This window comes from Atractosteus spatula, chromosome 13 (assembly GCF_055471065.1).
Source record: "Atractosteus spatula isolate fAtrSpa1 chromosome 13, fAtrSpa1.hap1, whole genome shotgun sequence".
Taxonomy (NCBI): Eukaryota; Metazoa; Chordata; class Actinopteri; order Semionotiformes; family Lepisosteidae; genus Atractosteus; species Atractosteus spatula.
The window spans coordinates 28,955,648-28,971,238 of record NC_142718.1 but is presented as its reverse complement, the minus strand read 5'-3'; the positions used below and the strand labels follow the sequence as shown (position 1 = coordinate 28,971,238).

General features: G+C 34.7%; 1 protein-coding gene across 1 annotated transcript in view; it reads right to left on the bottom strand.

Moving 5' to 3' along the window:
- kcnh7b (potassium channel, voltage gated eag related subfamily H, member 7b) overlaps positions 1-15,591 on the bottom strand; it is a 97,302-nt gene that overhangs the window by 35,926 nt on the left and 45,785 nt on the right. Inside the window, exons 4-7 of the mRNA XM_088929853.1 lie at positions 8,817-9,251; positions 7,872-7,892; positions 6,836-6,859; positions 5,766-5,980 (exon numbers count right to left, since the gene is read on the bottom strand). Of these exons, the coding sequence (XP_088785979.1) occupies positions 5,766-5,980; positions 6,836-6,859; positions 7,872-7,892; positions 8,817-9,251 (695 nt within the window). The remainder of the gene's footprint in view (positions 1-5,765; positions 5,981-6,835; positions 6,860-7,871; positions 7,893-8,816; positions 9,252-15,591) is intronic.

The following is a 15,591-nucleotide window of genomic DNA, read 5'->3' as shown; positions in this document are numbered from 1 at the left end:
AATAATGTCAAGCCTGAACAGTTTATGGTGGTTTTCATGATTTGATGCTTATAAAGCATATTTGATAAAGACAGATGTATTTTAACATATCAACATTATAACTGTATTCCCTTGTGTTTCAGCAATTAACAATTAATAATTTTCCATGATCAACTAGACTAGTGATCAAACAACATTAGTACAGTCACAACATTATTTTAATCAGGGATGTTGCACTTTAGACAAGAATCGTCTTTAGGTACAGATTGACTATTTTAATATTTAATTTGAATGCCTGTTCCAGGTCTATAATGTACAGTATGTGTACGTCTGTAATGCCTTACACTGTCAACCTGTCACAGCTATTACCCACAGTATGTGCTTTGCAGTGTTTATCTAAAACAAGGAGTATGATTATGTCAAAACTGCTTTCAATTTTTCTTCATGGCAGAAGCACGACAGCAGCAAGCAACCTGAAATGTCATTTTCTGAACAAACACACACAGAATTACAAGCCTATGGGTGAAAATAAACCCTGTGCTGTTTCTGGGTGATATAAGACAGGCCATAAAACAGACAATGCTGATTTAAAATAGATCTCTTTAGGAGCAACTGATGAGTTTGCTGAGGTGTGAGCTAAATTAAAGGTGGCAGAGCTATTACTTAATGAAATTATTCTAGGAAACAAATTAATGAAATAATAAATGAACACATTCATCTAACCTAAACACTGGGTTTTTAGGTAACTACCAATGTCACTAACCCAAAGTAAGTAAATATAAAAATACAGTTTAATGCATATTTTTTTATAAAAAGTGAGAAGAAAAAAAATCTGCCATATCAATTCAATGATTAAAAACGTAAACATCCAAAACCCTGTTTGCTGTACATTCTAGTCATTTTATACACAAAGTCTGTCTCAGCAAAATGAGCAAAACTGCTCAGATTATTACACTTTTCTTAGAATACCAAATAACTAAGTCAAACACACAATCAGAGAGACACCAGATAGACCTTTGTGTTTTAACATTGAGCAAAGTGAAGACAGCCAGGATGTTACAGACAACAAGAACTAATAGTTGTGGTCAGAGTGGTGTAAAAGGAGCATTATATTAAATTTTTATGCTCTGTATTTCATTCTACATGAAAAGGTCACAGTATTATACTACACACACACTATATTTAATCCATTAAAGTGTCCAGCTGCTTCTCAATGACCTTAAAATCACTAAAATAGTCCACACAATAAACTTTAAAAAGAATGTGCAGCATATAACAAACCTAGATCAGAGGCCGTGAAAATTGTTTGGAATTTAAAAAATTAAAATAGGGAATGTATCTTATTGTTAATTACCTTGAATTAATTGCAGGTAGATTTAAATGCTTTGAACACTCAACCTTTACAATATTTGGATTAAATGATCTGAAACAGATTCAGTGAAAGAGTTATTAAGGGTTATAATTTTCATTATAAATAACATACAATAACAAAAAAAGATGGATGAAAAATACTCTGATGTTTAAGCAGGTTTCAGAAAAGAAAAAGAATGGGTGAATAATGTATTTCTTTTATAGGTCCGCAAAAAGAGTAGTTTCTATGAGACAAAAAAATAGTTTTGTACTCCAGGCTATAAAACGTAGAGTGGCATTTCATTTTTACTAGGAAGTTCATATCTCGAATGACAGTGTTCTGCAGCCTTAATACAAGACGTAACATAAATATGGCTGCACAATCTGCAATTACCCTACAGATAGAAAGCACACCTTAAATTATACCTGTCAATTTTTTTACATTGCTGCTGTCTCAGCCCCCCCAAAAAAATCTATGTTTAAGCAAATAATTGGTCCCCGTCCCTCATCTCCAAGGAGTTACAGTGCCTTAATGAGAGTACTGATGTTCTCCAGTCATTTGAGAAAACGTAGGCCTTTGTTTCAATTCATTCAAGAAATACAGATACTGTATGTTAAAACATTAAGTCATTGGAAACTCATAAATATATACAGTATACAGTATGTAACTTTTAGCTCTTCACACCTAATCATATTTCAGCCAAATAGACCCCTTCCAGTTTGAAGATATGTGCACAATATATGCCAAACTAAATGTCATCCTTCTCCACAATCAAAAAATTGAACTCAATGCTCTTCTTTAGGCTCTGGATTTCCAAACCTTACATTTTCTGATGGTTAAGGAGGTACACTAGTAATTTCAGTACACCATAGTAAATGCAGTATCAGCATAGGCTGAAACAACATTTCACATGCTTAACATTTGTATGTTTTGCCTGCCTATGAAATACTTTTGTAACTCCTGGTGCCCAAATCAGCCATTATTTTCAAAAAAGGAAAACATTGGAATTGTATCCTGGAAGGCTAATGAAAAAATAAATGGACATAAAGCTGCAAAAAGAAAAAAAATCACAATCCATCTTGAGGTGCTCTCAAGTCTCACCCTGTCAAACATCCATCTGTTTCTCAAGCTGCAGAAATGTCTCTGTGGGCAGAGGCTGTCAAATCAAGAAAAGCTCTAAGAACTGCAGATGCCTGGAAATGAATTTGCAGTCATCTGATAGTAGGATAAGATTTAGAGTACATGCCAAAACACAGATAAGATAAAAGGACAATGTTTAAGAAAAGGTTTGCCATCTGCCTCTATTGCACTAAAGCAGGATGTCCGATTCTGATCCCGGACGGCCTGCGTGTCCGCAGGTTTTCAAGGTCTCTTTAAAACAGTAGCACCAGAAAATAAGCTCTTGAAATGGGCCAGTTAGGCAAGTAACCAGTGGGTTTAGCCTGCTAAAAGCTGAACTGAAATGACAATATGCAGATGCACAGACTCTCCGGGAGCAGGATTGGACCCCAATGCACTGAAGTGTTTAGTTAAGTGAAAAACATATTTTTACAATTGACTGTGTAAAGTAGCCTACAGGTTTTTGCACTCTTTTGAAGCCAAACCAATTTCCTTCAAAAGAATATCATTTGTAATATATTTTGAACAAGTAAGATAATTCAAGATGAAATGTAAAAGCTATTTTTTAAAGTAAGATTAGAGACTTTAAAAAAATATGCCTGTCTGTTGATTATGCAGCACAGTTGCATAGGATGCTCTGGTCTCCTGCCAGTCAACTGGCTTCTGGGAAAATGGGCCTTGGTGTAAGTGTGTACAGTTAGTATTTGTTTTTGTATGGGCCCTGGACTGCCATCCCATACAGGGTGTATCCTGTCTTCTGCCTGTTGCTTGCTGGGAGAGCCTCAGACTCCTTTATAACCCTCAATAAATCAGTTAGAAAATGGATGAATGCATTTGTTTTTATGCTGAGATCTCAAGTACATTGACCATGACTTAACTGCAGGCTTGAGAACATTGTAAAAATTAATTTACTGAGTCACAGATATTCGCTCATTCAAGTATGCAATACAATAAGGATGGACAATGAATAACTTGCAAGCTACTGAATGGATGTCATTTTCAGATTAACAACAACAAATTCACTTCTCTTCTTGTAAAATGAATGATCCATAGATTGAAAACAATCCTTTTAAATTACATATGAAGCTTCCAAGATCCAGTAAATACATATACAGTAGAATGCGTACAATATCATGCAACCTTCTCAGACCACTGAAAGTACTGCAGGGTACAAAAAGAAATATAAATGAAGGGAAAAGAGATATTAAAATTGATTTGAGGCTGTATATACACATACAGTATACTTTGGGGCATATATTAGTTGGTACATATGTACATATATAAGACAGTGCTAAAATGTATGTACAGGATATCTTGCATTCTTCAAAAGAGGAAAGAAATAATTGTCTAGTTTTTACATTTTGTTAGTGTACTTAATAGACTCTTTTTTTAACAGGATTTCATCAAAACAACACATTATTATCTAATATTCTAACGCAATTAGCAAAGTAAGAATAAATTATATGTCTGATAGGTTAGCACTATGAAAATATAGCATATACTATTTAAATATAAACAATAAAATAATATAACTTTTCTATTTCAGATGATGGTCATCTTTTATGTTTCTTTTTTTATTCTGAAGCTGCTTCCTAGAAATATAATATTTAGTAGATAGAGCTGTCTAATGTAATAAAGGTAATAAAACCTTAATTGCAATAATGGGGTATCTTGACTATGTTATTCTGATCCTAAGTATAGGAAAATTATTGGGAATTAACCAGTATTATACTTTTGCTATATTATCATACTTTACTCTATTTAACATTTAGAAGAATATTTTTGTATGATGGTTCTTGCAGCAAAAGGTACAAAATTTAATTTTTTAATCAAGTTAAATTTTTACCCTTTATGTCATATATCACCATATTTAGGTAATATATCACCAAAGGGGTTCCCTCCACCTTTAGCAGTGGGAGAGATTGTACAGGTATAGGTAACTGCCCCTGTGAGGTAGTGAGAGGTGGCCTTGAGCCAAAGAGGGCTGTGTGTTATTTGGGAACACCTGCACAATGAGGCAGGCTCAATATCTAATTAGCACCCAGAGGGAGTGAGATTCCACGTGAGGGACAGGAGCTGTCAGGATAGGCTCTGCATGGAATTATGGGCTAATTAAGAGGCTTATAAGAGCAGTTGGCAAAAAAAAAGGTTTCAGTCTGTGTTTAAGTTCCAGCCTGAAAGGAGAGAGAGGACTTTGGGGAAAGCTCTTGCTAGTAATGGACTGAGCTGTCTTACAGGCCTGTGGGACTCAGTGAGCTTCAAGTCTCTCTTTGTATCTATGCATGTTAAGTGGTGTGTAAAACATATGAATTTGTTATAGAATGCAATGCAGATGATTAATTTATTCATTATTATAACCCAATATCATATCCCAGTGGTCCACTTCTCCCAAGAAAGGATGCTTCCAAGGGTGCTGATGAGACCAATTGCTACTAGTTTCCCTGATCTGTTAGTCAAACCCCTGTGGCTGAAGTGCACGAGCAGTTGATGAGGTTATGGACCAGGGAAACAATAACATGATGTCAAAGCATGTCATGGACCTTGTCTAATTTCAGTGAAAGGTTCAATTCAGAATTCAGTCCAGGTCTTCTTGATTACAGTCCTATCTGTCCCTCATGCCCGTACTCTGTTAGCTGCCTTAGCTACAGTACTATGGTGACACTTCCCCCATTTTAGCCCTCCTCCTTTGATGTCCAACTATTGTGGTATTGGCCCTTGACTTTTTTCCCACCTAAAGGTTTCACCCTCAAATGTAGCTTCTTTTGAGGGTTCTGTTTGCAATACATCCTCATCTGTTTAGTTTCTAGCAAAGTTCAGCAAGAATGAACCCTCTACCTGTTCATTCCTTCTTTCACATCAAGCTACTCTTCTGGGTAACCACAGTGTCTTCTGCTACCCACAACTGAGTTTCACTCACAAGCTAGTTAGGATCTGATATCTGGACAGACACTTGTTCACTGACTTCATTCTCTGTCAGTATTTCTCTAAAACATTGAATTTGAATCTGCTAGATCAAACCAAGTTCAAGCCTGTATTATTCATGCTTTCCATTCCTATGAACATTTGCTCTTGAAATGACTTGATCTTAGCTCCGTGTTTGATGAAATCTGCAACAGTGTTTTTGGGGATCTTTTTGGGATCCACAGGGAGTGTAAAGTGAAGCATAAATTAACTGCATTTCTGTTCTGATACCAGGTCACTAACAAGTACATTTTAAACTTACTAAAAAAAAATGTTGATAATGTAGACAAAAACACTTTCTCAGAAAACCAAATGAATATAATACAACAGGGAAGCATTTACAAAAGCATCTTACCTGTGTAACCTTTTCTGTGACATTGTGTGTTCTGTCTTTGACCTTTGGTGCAATAATGGTTTTCTCAGAGGAAGGAGGAGACGCTGCCTTCTTTTCATTTTTAACATCAGAAAAGTTCAGTGTTATCTGAGGGATTTTGTTGATAGTGCTGTACTTGTTGAGGTTTGAATCTGATGTAGAGCCCAGCAGACTTGATTTTATATGGTTGAATGGACCTGGAATGGAAAAAGATACAGAAATCAAAGACAGTATCAAATATACTGTAGGTGTGAGTCTGGTGGTTTCTAATATAGCTAAAGAGCATTTAGTTGCAGGGACTTATTTACTAATCTCTTTATGGCAATATCTATTACATTTGCTTTTGTCAATCTATGCCTGTTTATCAAAAATGTGAAAGTAAAATTAGTTCTTATTCCTTATAATTTCTTCAAAATAATTTACCTTCTATTGAATGTCGTCAACAGAATATGTTTTTCATGGGCTACTTTATACTGTAGCTATCAATAAATCACTGTATTAATAAAAAAACAATATCCATTGATTATATTGGTTTTACTGATTGATTTTGCAACCCTTTAGGTTTATATTCACCCTTACATAATCTTGGATTTTCGTTATTATTATTCATGTTGGGCTTGGGTTTAATAAAGAATATTCCCCTATTTTCATGTTTGGTTCCAAGATCAATGATTCTGAAGAATGAGAGACAGTCGGGACTGTACCACAGTAAGGGACATATCTAGGAAGCAGACTATTGTTTTAAACACCTTTCCCATACAGTATGTTCCATATGTAAACAAGCACATTCATTGCAAGGTGAGCAGCTTGAAAAGAAGCAGATCATGTATGCTTTGGCAAGCAGTTGATTGGATACTGGCAATCAACAGCCTCCAAAGCAAACATTTATAAAACACAACATTCCCTTTCTCAAGGATGATAATGTTGCTGTTACAATTGAGTGAGAGTACATATTCAAGGACATCAAAACAAACAATTTTTACATTCAAATTAAATGGCTCAAATCAATCACATGCTAAGTGGTCAAAACACAGAAAAAACGCAAACCATACCCCCTGCCATCCAGGAACGGGAAACTATTTTTTCAGGAGAAAGAAAGGGGAAAAGGGTGTAAAGAATAAGTGATGAAGAGTTTAAATGTATTATTATACAGAATAGCATTGAGCAGTACAGCTGGACCTCCAGGGTTAGTCTTCTCTTGGTGTAACACAAAATTTCACTCGACCAGACCAATGCGTTTTGCAAAAATTAGTGTCACATTAATTTTTCATGCTAGTGTGAGATATAGTGTGAGATATAAAACTAATCATTTACAGTAGCATTTGCATTTGTTCTAAAAATAGAAATGTATATTTGCACTTCGTGCCAATGTCTAGAATGCCTAGAAACTGCCGTGTAGCTCAAGAGCTGTGAATTGTCTATCCAACATGGATCATAGAGTGTAGATGCGTCTGTGATGACCTCGCGATGTAAAATTACCATTTATTGGTCAGTACCCTTTCCATCATAGATTCTCAGTGATCATAAAAGAAAACCATGTTGGAGTTCTATATATTAACTCTTAGCATGTAAGAGCAGAGTTTTGCTGCACATTAGGTTCAGCAGCATTTAACAGGGCGTAGATGAAGGCCTAAATAAATTGAGTGTGGCTGAAAAGAACAAGAAAACAAAAACAACTTTCATTAATCACAGCTAAAACAAATTTAGCTTTTCAGGATGGAATTGGAATAATGAAGACAGATAGCATTCATGTTCATTGATTTTTTTAATTGCAAAAAGCCAGTTAATAGCAAGCCTCATTTTTTTCATGCAGCATCACAAAGGGGTCAATTTGTTAATACTGAGCAAAGGGATCTGCAAGCTTATAGAGACATTCACTAGCAGTCCAAATTTGTACAGTACAGGAAAGATGTAGATGACAAACAGAGAAGGTTTTCTATAAACATCCTCAAAAATATATATATATAACAACATCACATTTGGTAGGTATGTCTTGATGTAATCTACATTTTCCTATATTAGTTGCATTGTATAAAATACATGCAGCAAGCGGTCTAATATATCCCAAGAATGTGATATGGCTATTACCTTTGATATTGCGACCATTGTCTGAAAAACAACACAATAAAATTGAAAAGAAGAAAGGAGGGAAAATAGTATAGCCTAAACTAAAGACAGATATTAAAAGTAGACTTTTAGATCTTCAGAATCAAACCATAGCAAAACCACACTCTATACTGTATGTGATCCAGCATCATCTTCTCCAGGATCCCCTCCTAGGTGATGAATTAACACCCTTCTATGCGTTATGAATCTCACTGTGTTGTTATATTAATGTTTCTAATTACACGTATTCTTTATCCAACATGAATATAGAAAAAAAACCTAATTCATTAAGAATTCATTAAGTCAAATATGCATTTTTCCCCACAAAATACATACATCCAGCATGTGTATTCATAAGAGTGTCTCTTATATCTGCATCAAAAAGGCAATGCTGAAGCAGCACAAGAGATTTTGCCCTCTTTTGTTCCAATGCAGCCCACCAAATAACTACAGTATATCCCTTATGTGCTGCAAAATGTAATAAATGAACTGAAATTCTTCTTTCCTCCTCCAGATGAAAGATTTTGTTTTGTGTTTACAATATCATTGAATGTGTCTCAGGATTCTGAATACTGTATATTATATGATCCTTGGGTCTGAGAAATGCAAACATTGGTCCATCAATAAGTTTTAGTATATAAAACAACCAGACCAATTTGCAAACACCCAAGTTTCATCAACAAGAAGGGCCAAGTGTAGATAATCTCCTCATCTGAAAGAAATACTCAGCTCTTGAAAAATAATAATGATACTTTCATATTTTTCAACTTTTGCCTTAAATGTTTCTAAAACATGACTTTTTACTCTTTATTCCATAAGAATAGTTTTAGTTGTACTTGACATTCTATATATATACTATGATACAATTATATAAATTATATTTGGATTAATGTACATTATTGTATAATTAATTATTTCAAGAGTTACCTTCGCTTGCATGTCGATCCCTGAAAACATTCTTAGTGTTGGAGCTAAAGCCCTCAATATCATGGACAGATGAAGCTCTTCTCATGCTGCAGATGCTCTCCTTTGATCTTGTATGGGCTAGGCATGTGGTAGACTGGAGCATATCTGGATACAATCTGTCCCATTGCCGTTTTGGTGAAGAATGATCCAGAGGTCCTGACACATTCACCAGAGGTGGGCACTGACTGGAACCAATGAGCGCCTTTGTATCCTCAGCATCTGAGGGGCTACAACTTTCCTTTGTGGGTAATTTAAAGTGCTTCATGGCAACAGAGTCATCGCTTTGCTTTGGAGAGTCAATCATAACAGCATCTGGGTCTTCTTGCGGGAGAGACTGCTTGCTGGCACCCAGAAGTTTCAAGACGGGCAATCTGAATCTGAAAAATCTTCCCTTTCCTAAGAAAAACATCAGATGAAAATTAGCCACCAAAACATTGTACCTTATAAATATTTGCTCACAATATTCATACTGTATTTTATTTGTACTGAAAGATTTTAATCACACTGACAAAGTATAAAAGCCAACAGAACAAAATTCATGATCCAAAACATTGCTCAACATAAAAAAATACCAGATGGAAGTCCATAATTTTGGATAGCTGTTTTCTTGAGCTCACAGAGTCTCAGAATATTTCTACCATAAATGTGCCTGAGAAAGGGAGAAAAAAACATTTCATCTTCAAAATAGAAAAGGAATATTAAACATTTGAAAAACAGAACCTAATAAACACTGCCACTCAACCCAATCTATACCACTGATGTTATCACTGCTCACTACATTGCTAAAACAAAAGCAAAAATGTTTCTTTTTTAAACAAACAAATCTCAACTCACCCAACATATTCTAACAACATACAGTACATTCTACCTAAAATATTGCTGCAGTAAACAGGAGTAACTGAATTTCAGACAGGATTTGCTTGTTTACATTTCCCAGCTTGATTGCCTTATTCTGAAGTTTTGAGATATGGTTTGAATGGCATTTACAGTAAGTAGCTGTTCTTGGGCCATTAGACAAATAAACTTGGAGGAAGACACACATGGGTAAATGTGTGCCCCTAATAATTAAGGCAGGAGAAAGTGATTCACTGTTGAATCAATAACTCAGTCAGATTAAAACTTAAAAATATTCAACAGTGAGTGACCAGAACATTCTTGGACTGGATTCTTGGGACAGGATAAATACAAAAAGACATGAATGGACTGGAAAAGCAAAGGACCAAGAACAGGAGGAAGAAAAACAATCATCATCATCAGTGTGTGCCACAGTGGGGTGCCTCTTTCTAATCAGACTTGAAACCAGATTCTGCCCAGGTAATCTGAAGTCCAAAAGAGTACAGGACTCTGAGCCTTATTATATAAAAGAGTTTGCTGTTAGTTGCTTGCTGTTTTTCTGATAGAATTTGTTGTGGATCTGTTGTGGGCTAAAAATGTCTCTCTTATTTTAATGGTGCCTTTATTTAGAATAGGGAAGCTGGTTCCCACCCATTTTGTTTATTAGCACCCAGTTTTTCTCTCTTTGGTCCCTTAAATTGTTTTATTGTACCTAGATTATAAGTATGGAATTCTGGGATTTTCTATATCAATAGAAGGTGGAACTCACTGATGTGTACATATCTGTTCATAATGGTAACTTTATATGTTTTGTAACATTGTATTTTGTACTGTGTACTGTGTTATTTATTGTTAATAAATATTTTTGTCAACATTTAGGATGATTATTACTCTACTATCAAGATGTGCTGGAAAATAATGAAAACACGTGCCACATACTGTAACACTCAATACACGTGACTTAAAATGTTGGTTAAATGATTATTCATTAGTACTTACATACAGGGAGAATTATTTTATATTGATGCAATAACCTCCTAATTTTGAAATTTTAACACACCCAGTTTATAACAATATTTTGCTGCGAAGCTTTTTTCATAGTTTATAGTTTGTTGTCTACTGTATATACAGTATACTGTATATAAAACATTTAGAGGCTTACAGGATCATTAGTCTTAGTACAGACCGAAGCTATTATCAGTACTGCTGAATTAAAGCTCTCAAACACATTTTGTAATTTCTCTTTTTATTTACCAAAGACTGCAGGACCTTCACTTCATCAAAGGCACTAGCATTTAAAATTTGACCTTATGAATTGCCTCAAGGATTCTATGATGAGATTATGTAACAGAAAATTAAAATCTCAGAACAATTATCCTTGCCTAAGAAAACATCCTGTACCTTTTCACAATAAAACTTTAATGTTTAACAATTTGTCTCCTTCTGTGATGAAGGAACTCTAAATTGTCAGCTTTATTGACAGTGGTTTTAAAATGACTGAAGGTAAAACATATTTTCTTATAAAATATATAGAGAAATTAAATATCTGACAGAAGATGTACTGTGCTTATAAATTTACAAATTCTATACGATATTTAATAAGAATACAATATATCTTCAGCATAAGATTGTATTTCATATCAAATACATTAAAAATTAAAACATTGTTTATGAGGAAGTAACATGCTGTTTTCTATTGACTCTCCTGATACTTCGCAGCCTTGTTATTATTAATTAGAAGCTTTCTACCAAAGCTATTTTTAAACATGTCTTGATCAAACAAATTCTATAAAGTCCTCTGGGTTTTTTTTTCTTTGAGGTTTCATGCATTATTTAGTTTTGAGATAATTGAAATCTGGTAATGCAATGTTTCTAGAGGTACCAAACTAAGAAAGGAATGACTATTTAAAAGAAAGAAATATTAAGATTTGGACTGTAAAGCTGCATTTCTATGAACATGTTAAAGTATTGTTAATAATCATTTAAACAATACATACCAACTTTCTATGGCTTTTGATTTCAAAACGTCTGAACTTTAGTATATAACATACTATTTTATATTAAAGTTATAGTATACACTGTAGCTATGAAAGGCATAACAGAGTTGTTCACATTTTCACAACAAATTGATACTGGGAGCAAAAATATCAGACATTTGCATCATCCTGTATGCATGGCTTTATGTACTATAGACCAGACTGCTAGATACTCTGTGCTTCAAGTCTGCTCTTTTCTGTGCTGGAAACTGTGTTGTATACATCTTAGTTCTCATTTCTGTTAAGGCTATCTATTGTAATGTGGGATGGCCCTTTACGATATTCACATCAATTCGTGTTTGACATTTACACCTTAAACCATATAACTGCTATTGGTTTTTTGTGGCTATAAAGAACACAGCCTGAAAGATAAACGTTATGCCCATATATAACTGCTACTACTACCACTAATGAGGTTAGAGGTTGTCTACAATAAATAGATGTTAAATTCAGATTCATAGCAGTTAATCATGATTCTGCACATAAAGCAAGCCATATTCATTGAGAAAAGAAATGTGAAAGTGAGGCTACACGTGTATCCTCCAACTGATGTTTTGCCCATAATGATCAATAATAAAACGTCACAAACATTCCTGGATGTGTTGCGGTGCCAGCGTCTCTTCTGTGCTCTGCAAGACAACAGCAGTCCTACAGTATGTTAACGATCATAAGCAAATACAGTGCCTCTTGTTTCTAGGAGAGAGTGTCGCTTTCCATTGGAAAGAAATGCAATTCATTTGTAACATACAGTAGATATGTATAACAAATGTATAATAGATGTATAATCGTCCACAAGATAAACTATAAATTAAAGCATCCAGCCATTTTACAAATGATACAAAAAAAATCCACTTTGATGAAAACAGTAAACCCTAACAAAACCTTATTAGTTCATATCAAAATAACAGGTGCATTGACATTTTATTGTACAGAGAAGAAATTAATTATACTGATTAACATTTGACATCAACGGGGTGGATCAAGAGGAGGTCTATTGTGAAAGTCACAGGCTAGTAGTGCATGTAGCCATTGTAGCTAGCAAGCTGTAGAGTGGCAACATTCTTTTCATCAGGTTGCCGAAGTTATCTTGTGGGATTCTGTCTCATTCCTCTCATAGAGCCTGTACAACATATACAGTAGTATGTCTGTTTATTGGGCTCTAAGCTCTAGATGTCACATGTCATCCCAACTTATATTTTTGTTACATGAGCAGCATGAGGATGTGTCTTGCCCTGCTGCAATGTTGTGATGTCAGAAGAATCTCCCAGGAAAGGCAGCAGGTAAGGTTACCGGACATGATTAAAGGACCCCAGGCAGTTACTGTACCTCTCAATCAATCGCTACAAAAGGTAGTTTTCTAGACACCCTTGCCCAGACCATTACATTTGGGCCTCCAAAATCCATTGGTTTATTTTACACAACAAATAATGTATTCTTCTGAATGTCTGCATTACACACACGGATATCTTTCAGGATGGTCTAACAACACATCACTAAAGATGCTCCACTGCGGGTGAGTTCACATGTGATTATTAGTCTAGTCTGCATAGTGGAAGCAACAGAAACAAATGGACGAGACACAAGACCTGGCAGATAGAGTCATCTCAAGGGTCCTTGGGTTACAAGATGTGAACATATGATTAAATATCAAGGCTTGTTTATTGTAGACCTAGAACTAGTATAGTGAAAATAATTCTTTCTTCAAGGTATTTCTTTCGAAAAGAGATGTCATGTTTTTGAAGAGTTTGATGAAGTTGAAGTGATGTGGGCTCGGGTTGGGAGTAGAAACTGATAGAGATGGTTGTGAAGAGAAAGGTTTTGCAGATGGAGGAATAGGGAAGAGGAGAAGCTTGAGAAAACGTCTCTTTCAGCGATGAAGCTGGATGGGACTAAGAGGCAGGGGACTGAGGGAGAAGATACAGTAGCAGGCTAGTTACAAGGAAACAAAGACTCTTGCCAGAGATCAAAATTGTCTTCATCTGCGCAGCAGATCTGAAGATCCATGATGAGTTTATAGCTTTCAGGAAATGGCTTCCTGGAAATGGAATGATTATGATCGGGGTCAAGTGAGATGACTCCCAAGATGTGTGAGTTATTTGAGCAATTGAAACTACAGCTGTGTAAAAAATAAAATGACACTTGCACTTAAGTCATTTTTTTTAACATATGCAACAATAAGAAAAAAAATTATAAGCACCCAACCGATGTTGCCTCATGGATGCCTGTAGACTTATGCAACTGTACCCTGAGTACAGAAAAATGAGAGTTATAGAGATACTGTAGTTATCAAAGTACTTGAAAATTCTTCATAAATCTAATTTCTTAATTCAACAGACTCCTAAGTGGACCAGGAATAAATCAGACACTGCACTGTTGTGGACTGTTCTTGGAAAACAGAAAATTCTACTACTAAGTTATTTTAATTACATACAGTAGTGCTGTTGTTGAGCAATCTCCTTCCTGCCATTAACATGAAGATATAACCTAGGCAGTTTAAGACTTATAATTCCATCAGGTGAGCCTTAAGTAATAACTGAATGAAATTAAGATAGTGGTATAGAATAAAAAAAACTTAAGTTTCCACTATTCTTTAAAGTTGCAATCTTTGAAAACAGTTAACAGTTGTGTAGTGTTTCCAAATGATGGCAACTTAAAATATTTAGTACTATAAAGTATATAAAAATTTAGATTACAGAATGTCTAGCAAAGAATAAAATAATAATAACCGAAAAATCTAAAAGACATATACTGTTTGGACCACCCACAAGCATCCTTTGTAATGAGTTAGACTGGCCACAAAACCTAATAATACTTAACTCAATGATGTCCATGCTGGTTCTTAGAGCTTTAAGTACGGTTCATTAACAGGATGGAAGGGACGTGTGGGTATGTGATAAGCAAAATAGTTCTGGTAACAAAGGCAAACCTTCATGTGCTGCTCACAGCTGGGTGTGCGTTCAATCTATTTAAATAATTATGTGTAACATAAGGTAATCTCATTTCCAGCTTTCAGAATTGCATTAGATGAAAATATGATACTTACTATATTACATAAAGTGTATGATTAACAAATCATTAAAATCAATGTTTTCTTAATTACTCAACTGGTTCTCTCCTCCAATACTGCTGTTGTTTTTCTACATATCCTTTCTTTTTAGATGTACAAGGTAATTTAAAACACAGTGGATTTTGTTTCCTATAAAAGGCTTAATCTGCTTTTCTTGCACACAGAGCCTTCTGTACCAGCGGCCTAACTTGGTTGTTATATTGCATTACTGATTTTACTGTCTTGTTGTAGTTCAGCTGGAATGGGTGGCTAGAATGTCTGTGGTTATTCTAGCACTTGCAAAGTGTGATTTTCAAAACTATTTTAATACCCTTATGACTGATGCCCTTTTTTGTTTTTTTAATTAATTGCAGTTTATAGTGATGGGGAAATACTGTCTAATTTTATACAGTAGGGTATCAAATAACATTTCAAGTAATTTTTTATTAATTCAGTCATCGAGTTTGGCCATTTCAGTATCAGTTATTAATTAACTCTAGGAAAATAGGTGACCACAATGAAAACCAGGGTAAACGTTAGTGGTGCTGTATATTGTGCTTGAATATACAGTAAATAGCTAATCTACTTATAGAAAATACCAGAAAAATTTAAAAAATGCAAAACTGTATATTTGATGTAATAATACTTTGTTCAATTAAATTGTTCTTTTGCATCTGTTTATAATATTTCCATAGACAAGCTGTCTTACATGACATTAATCAGATGACACGCAATGTGTTTTTTGATTGATGTTGCAAGCTTATTCACATAATTTGAAAAGACTATATCTTCAAATTCTCATTATTTCCTGTTAATATAA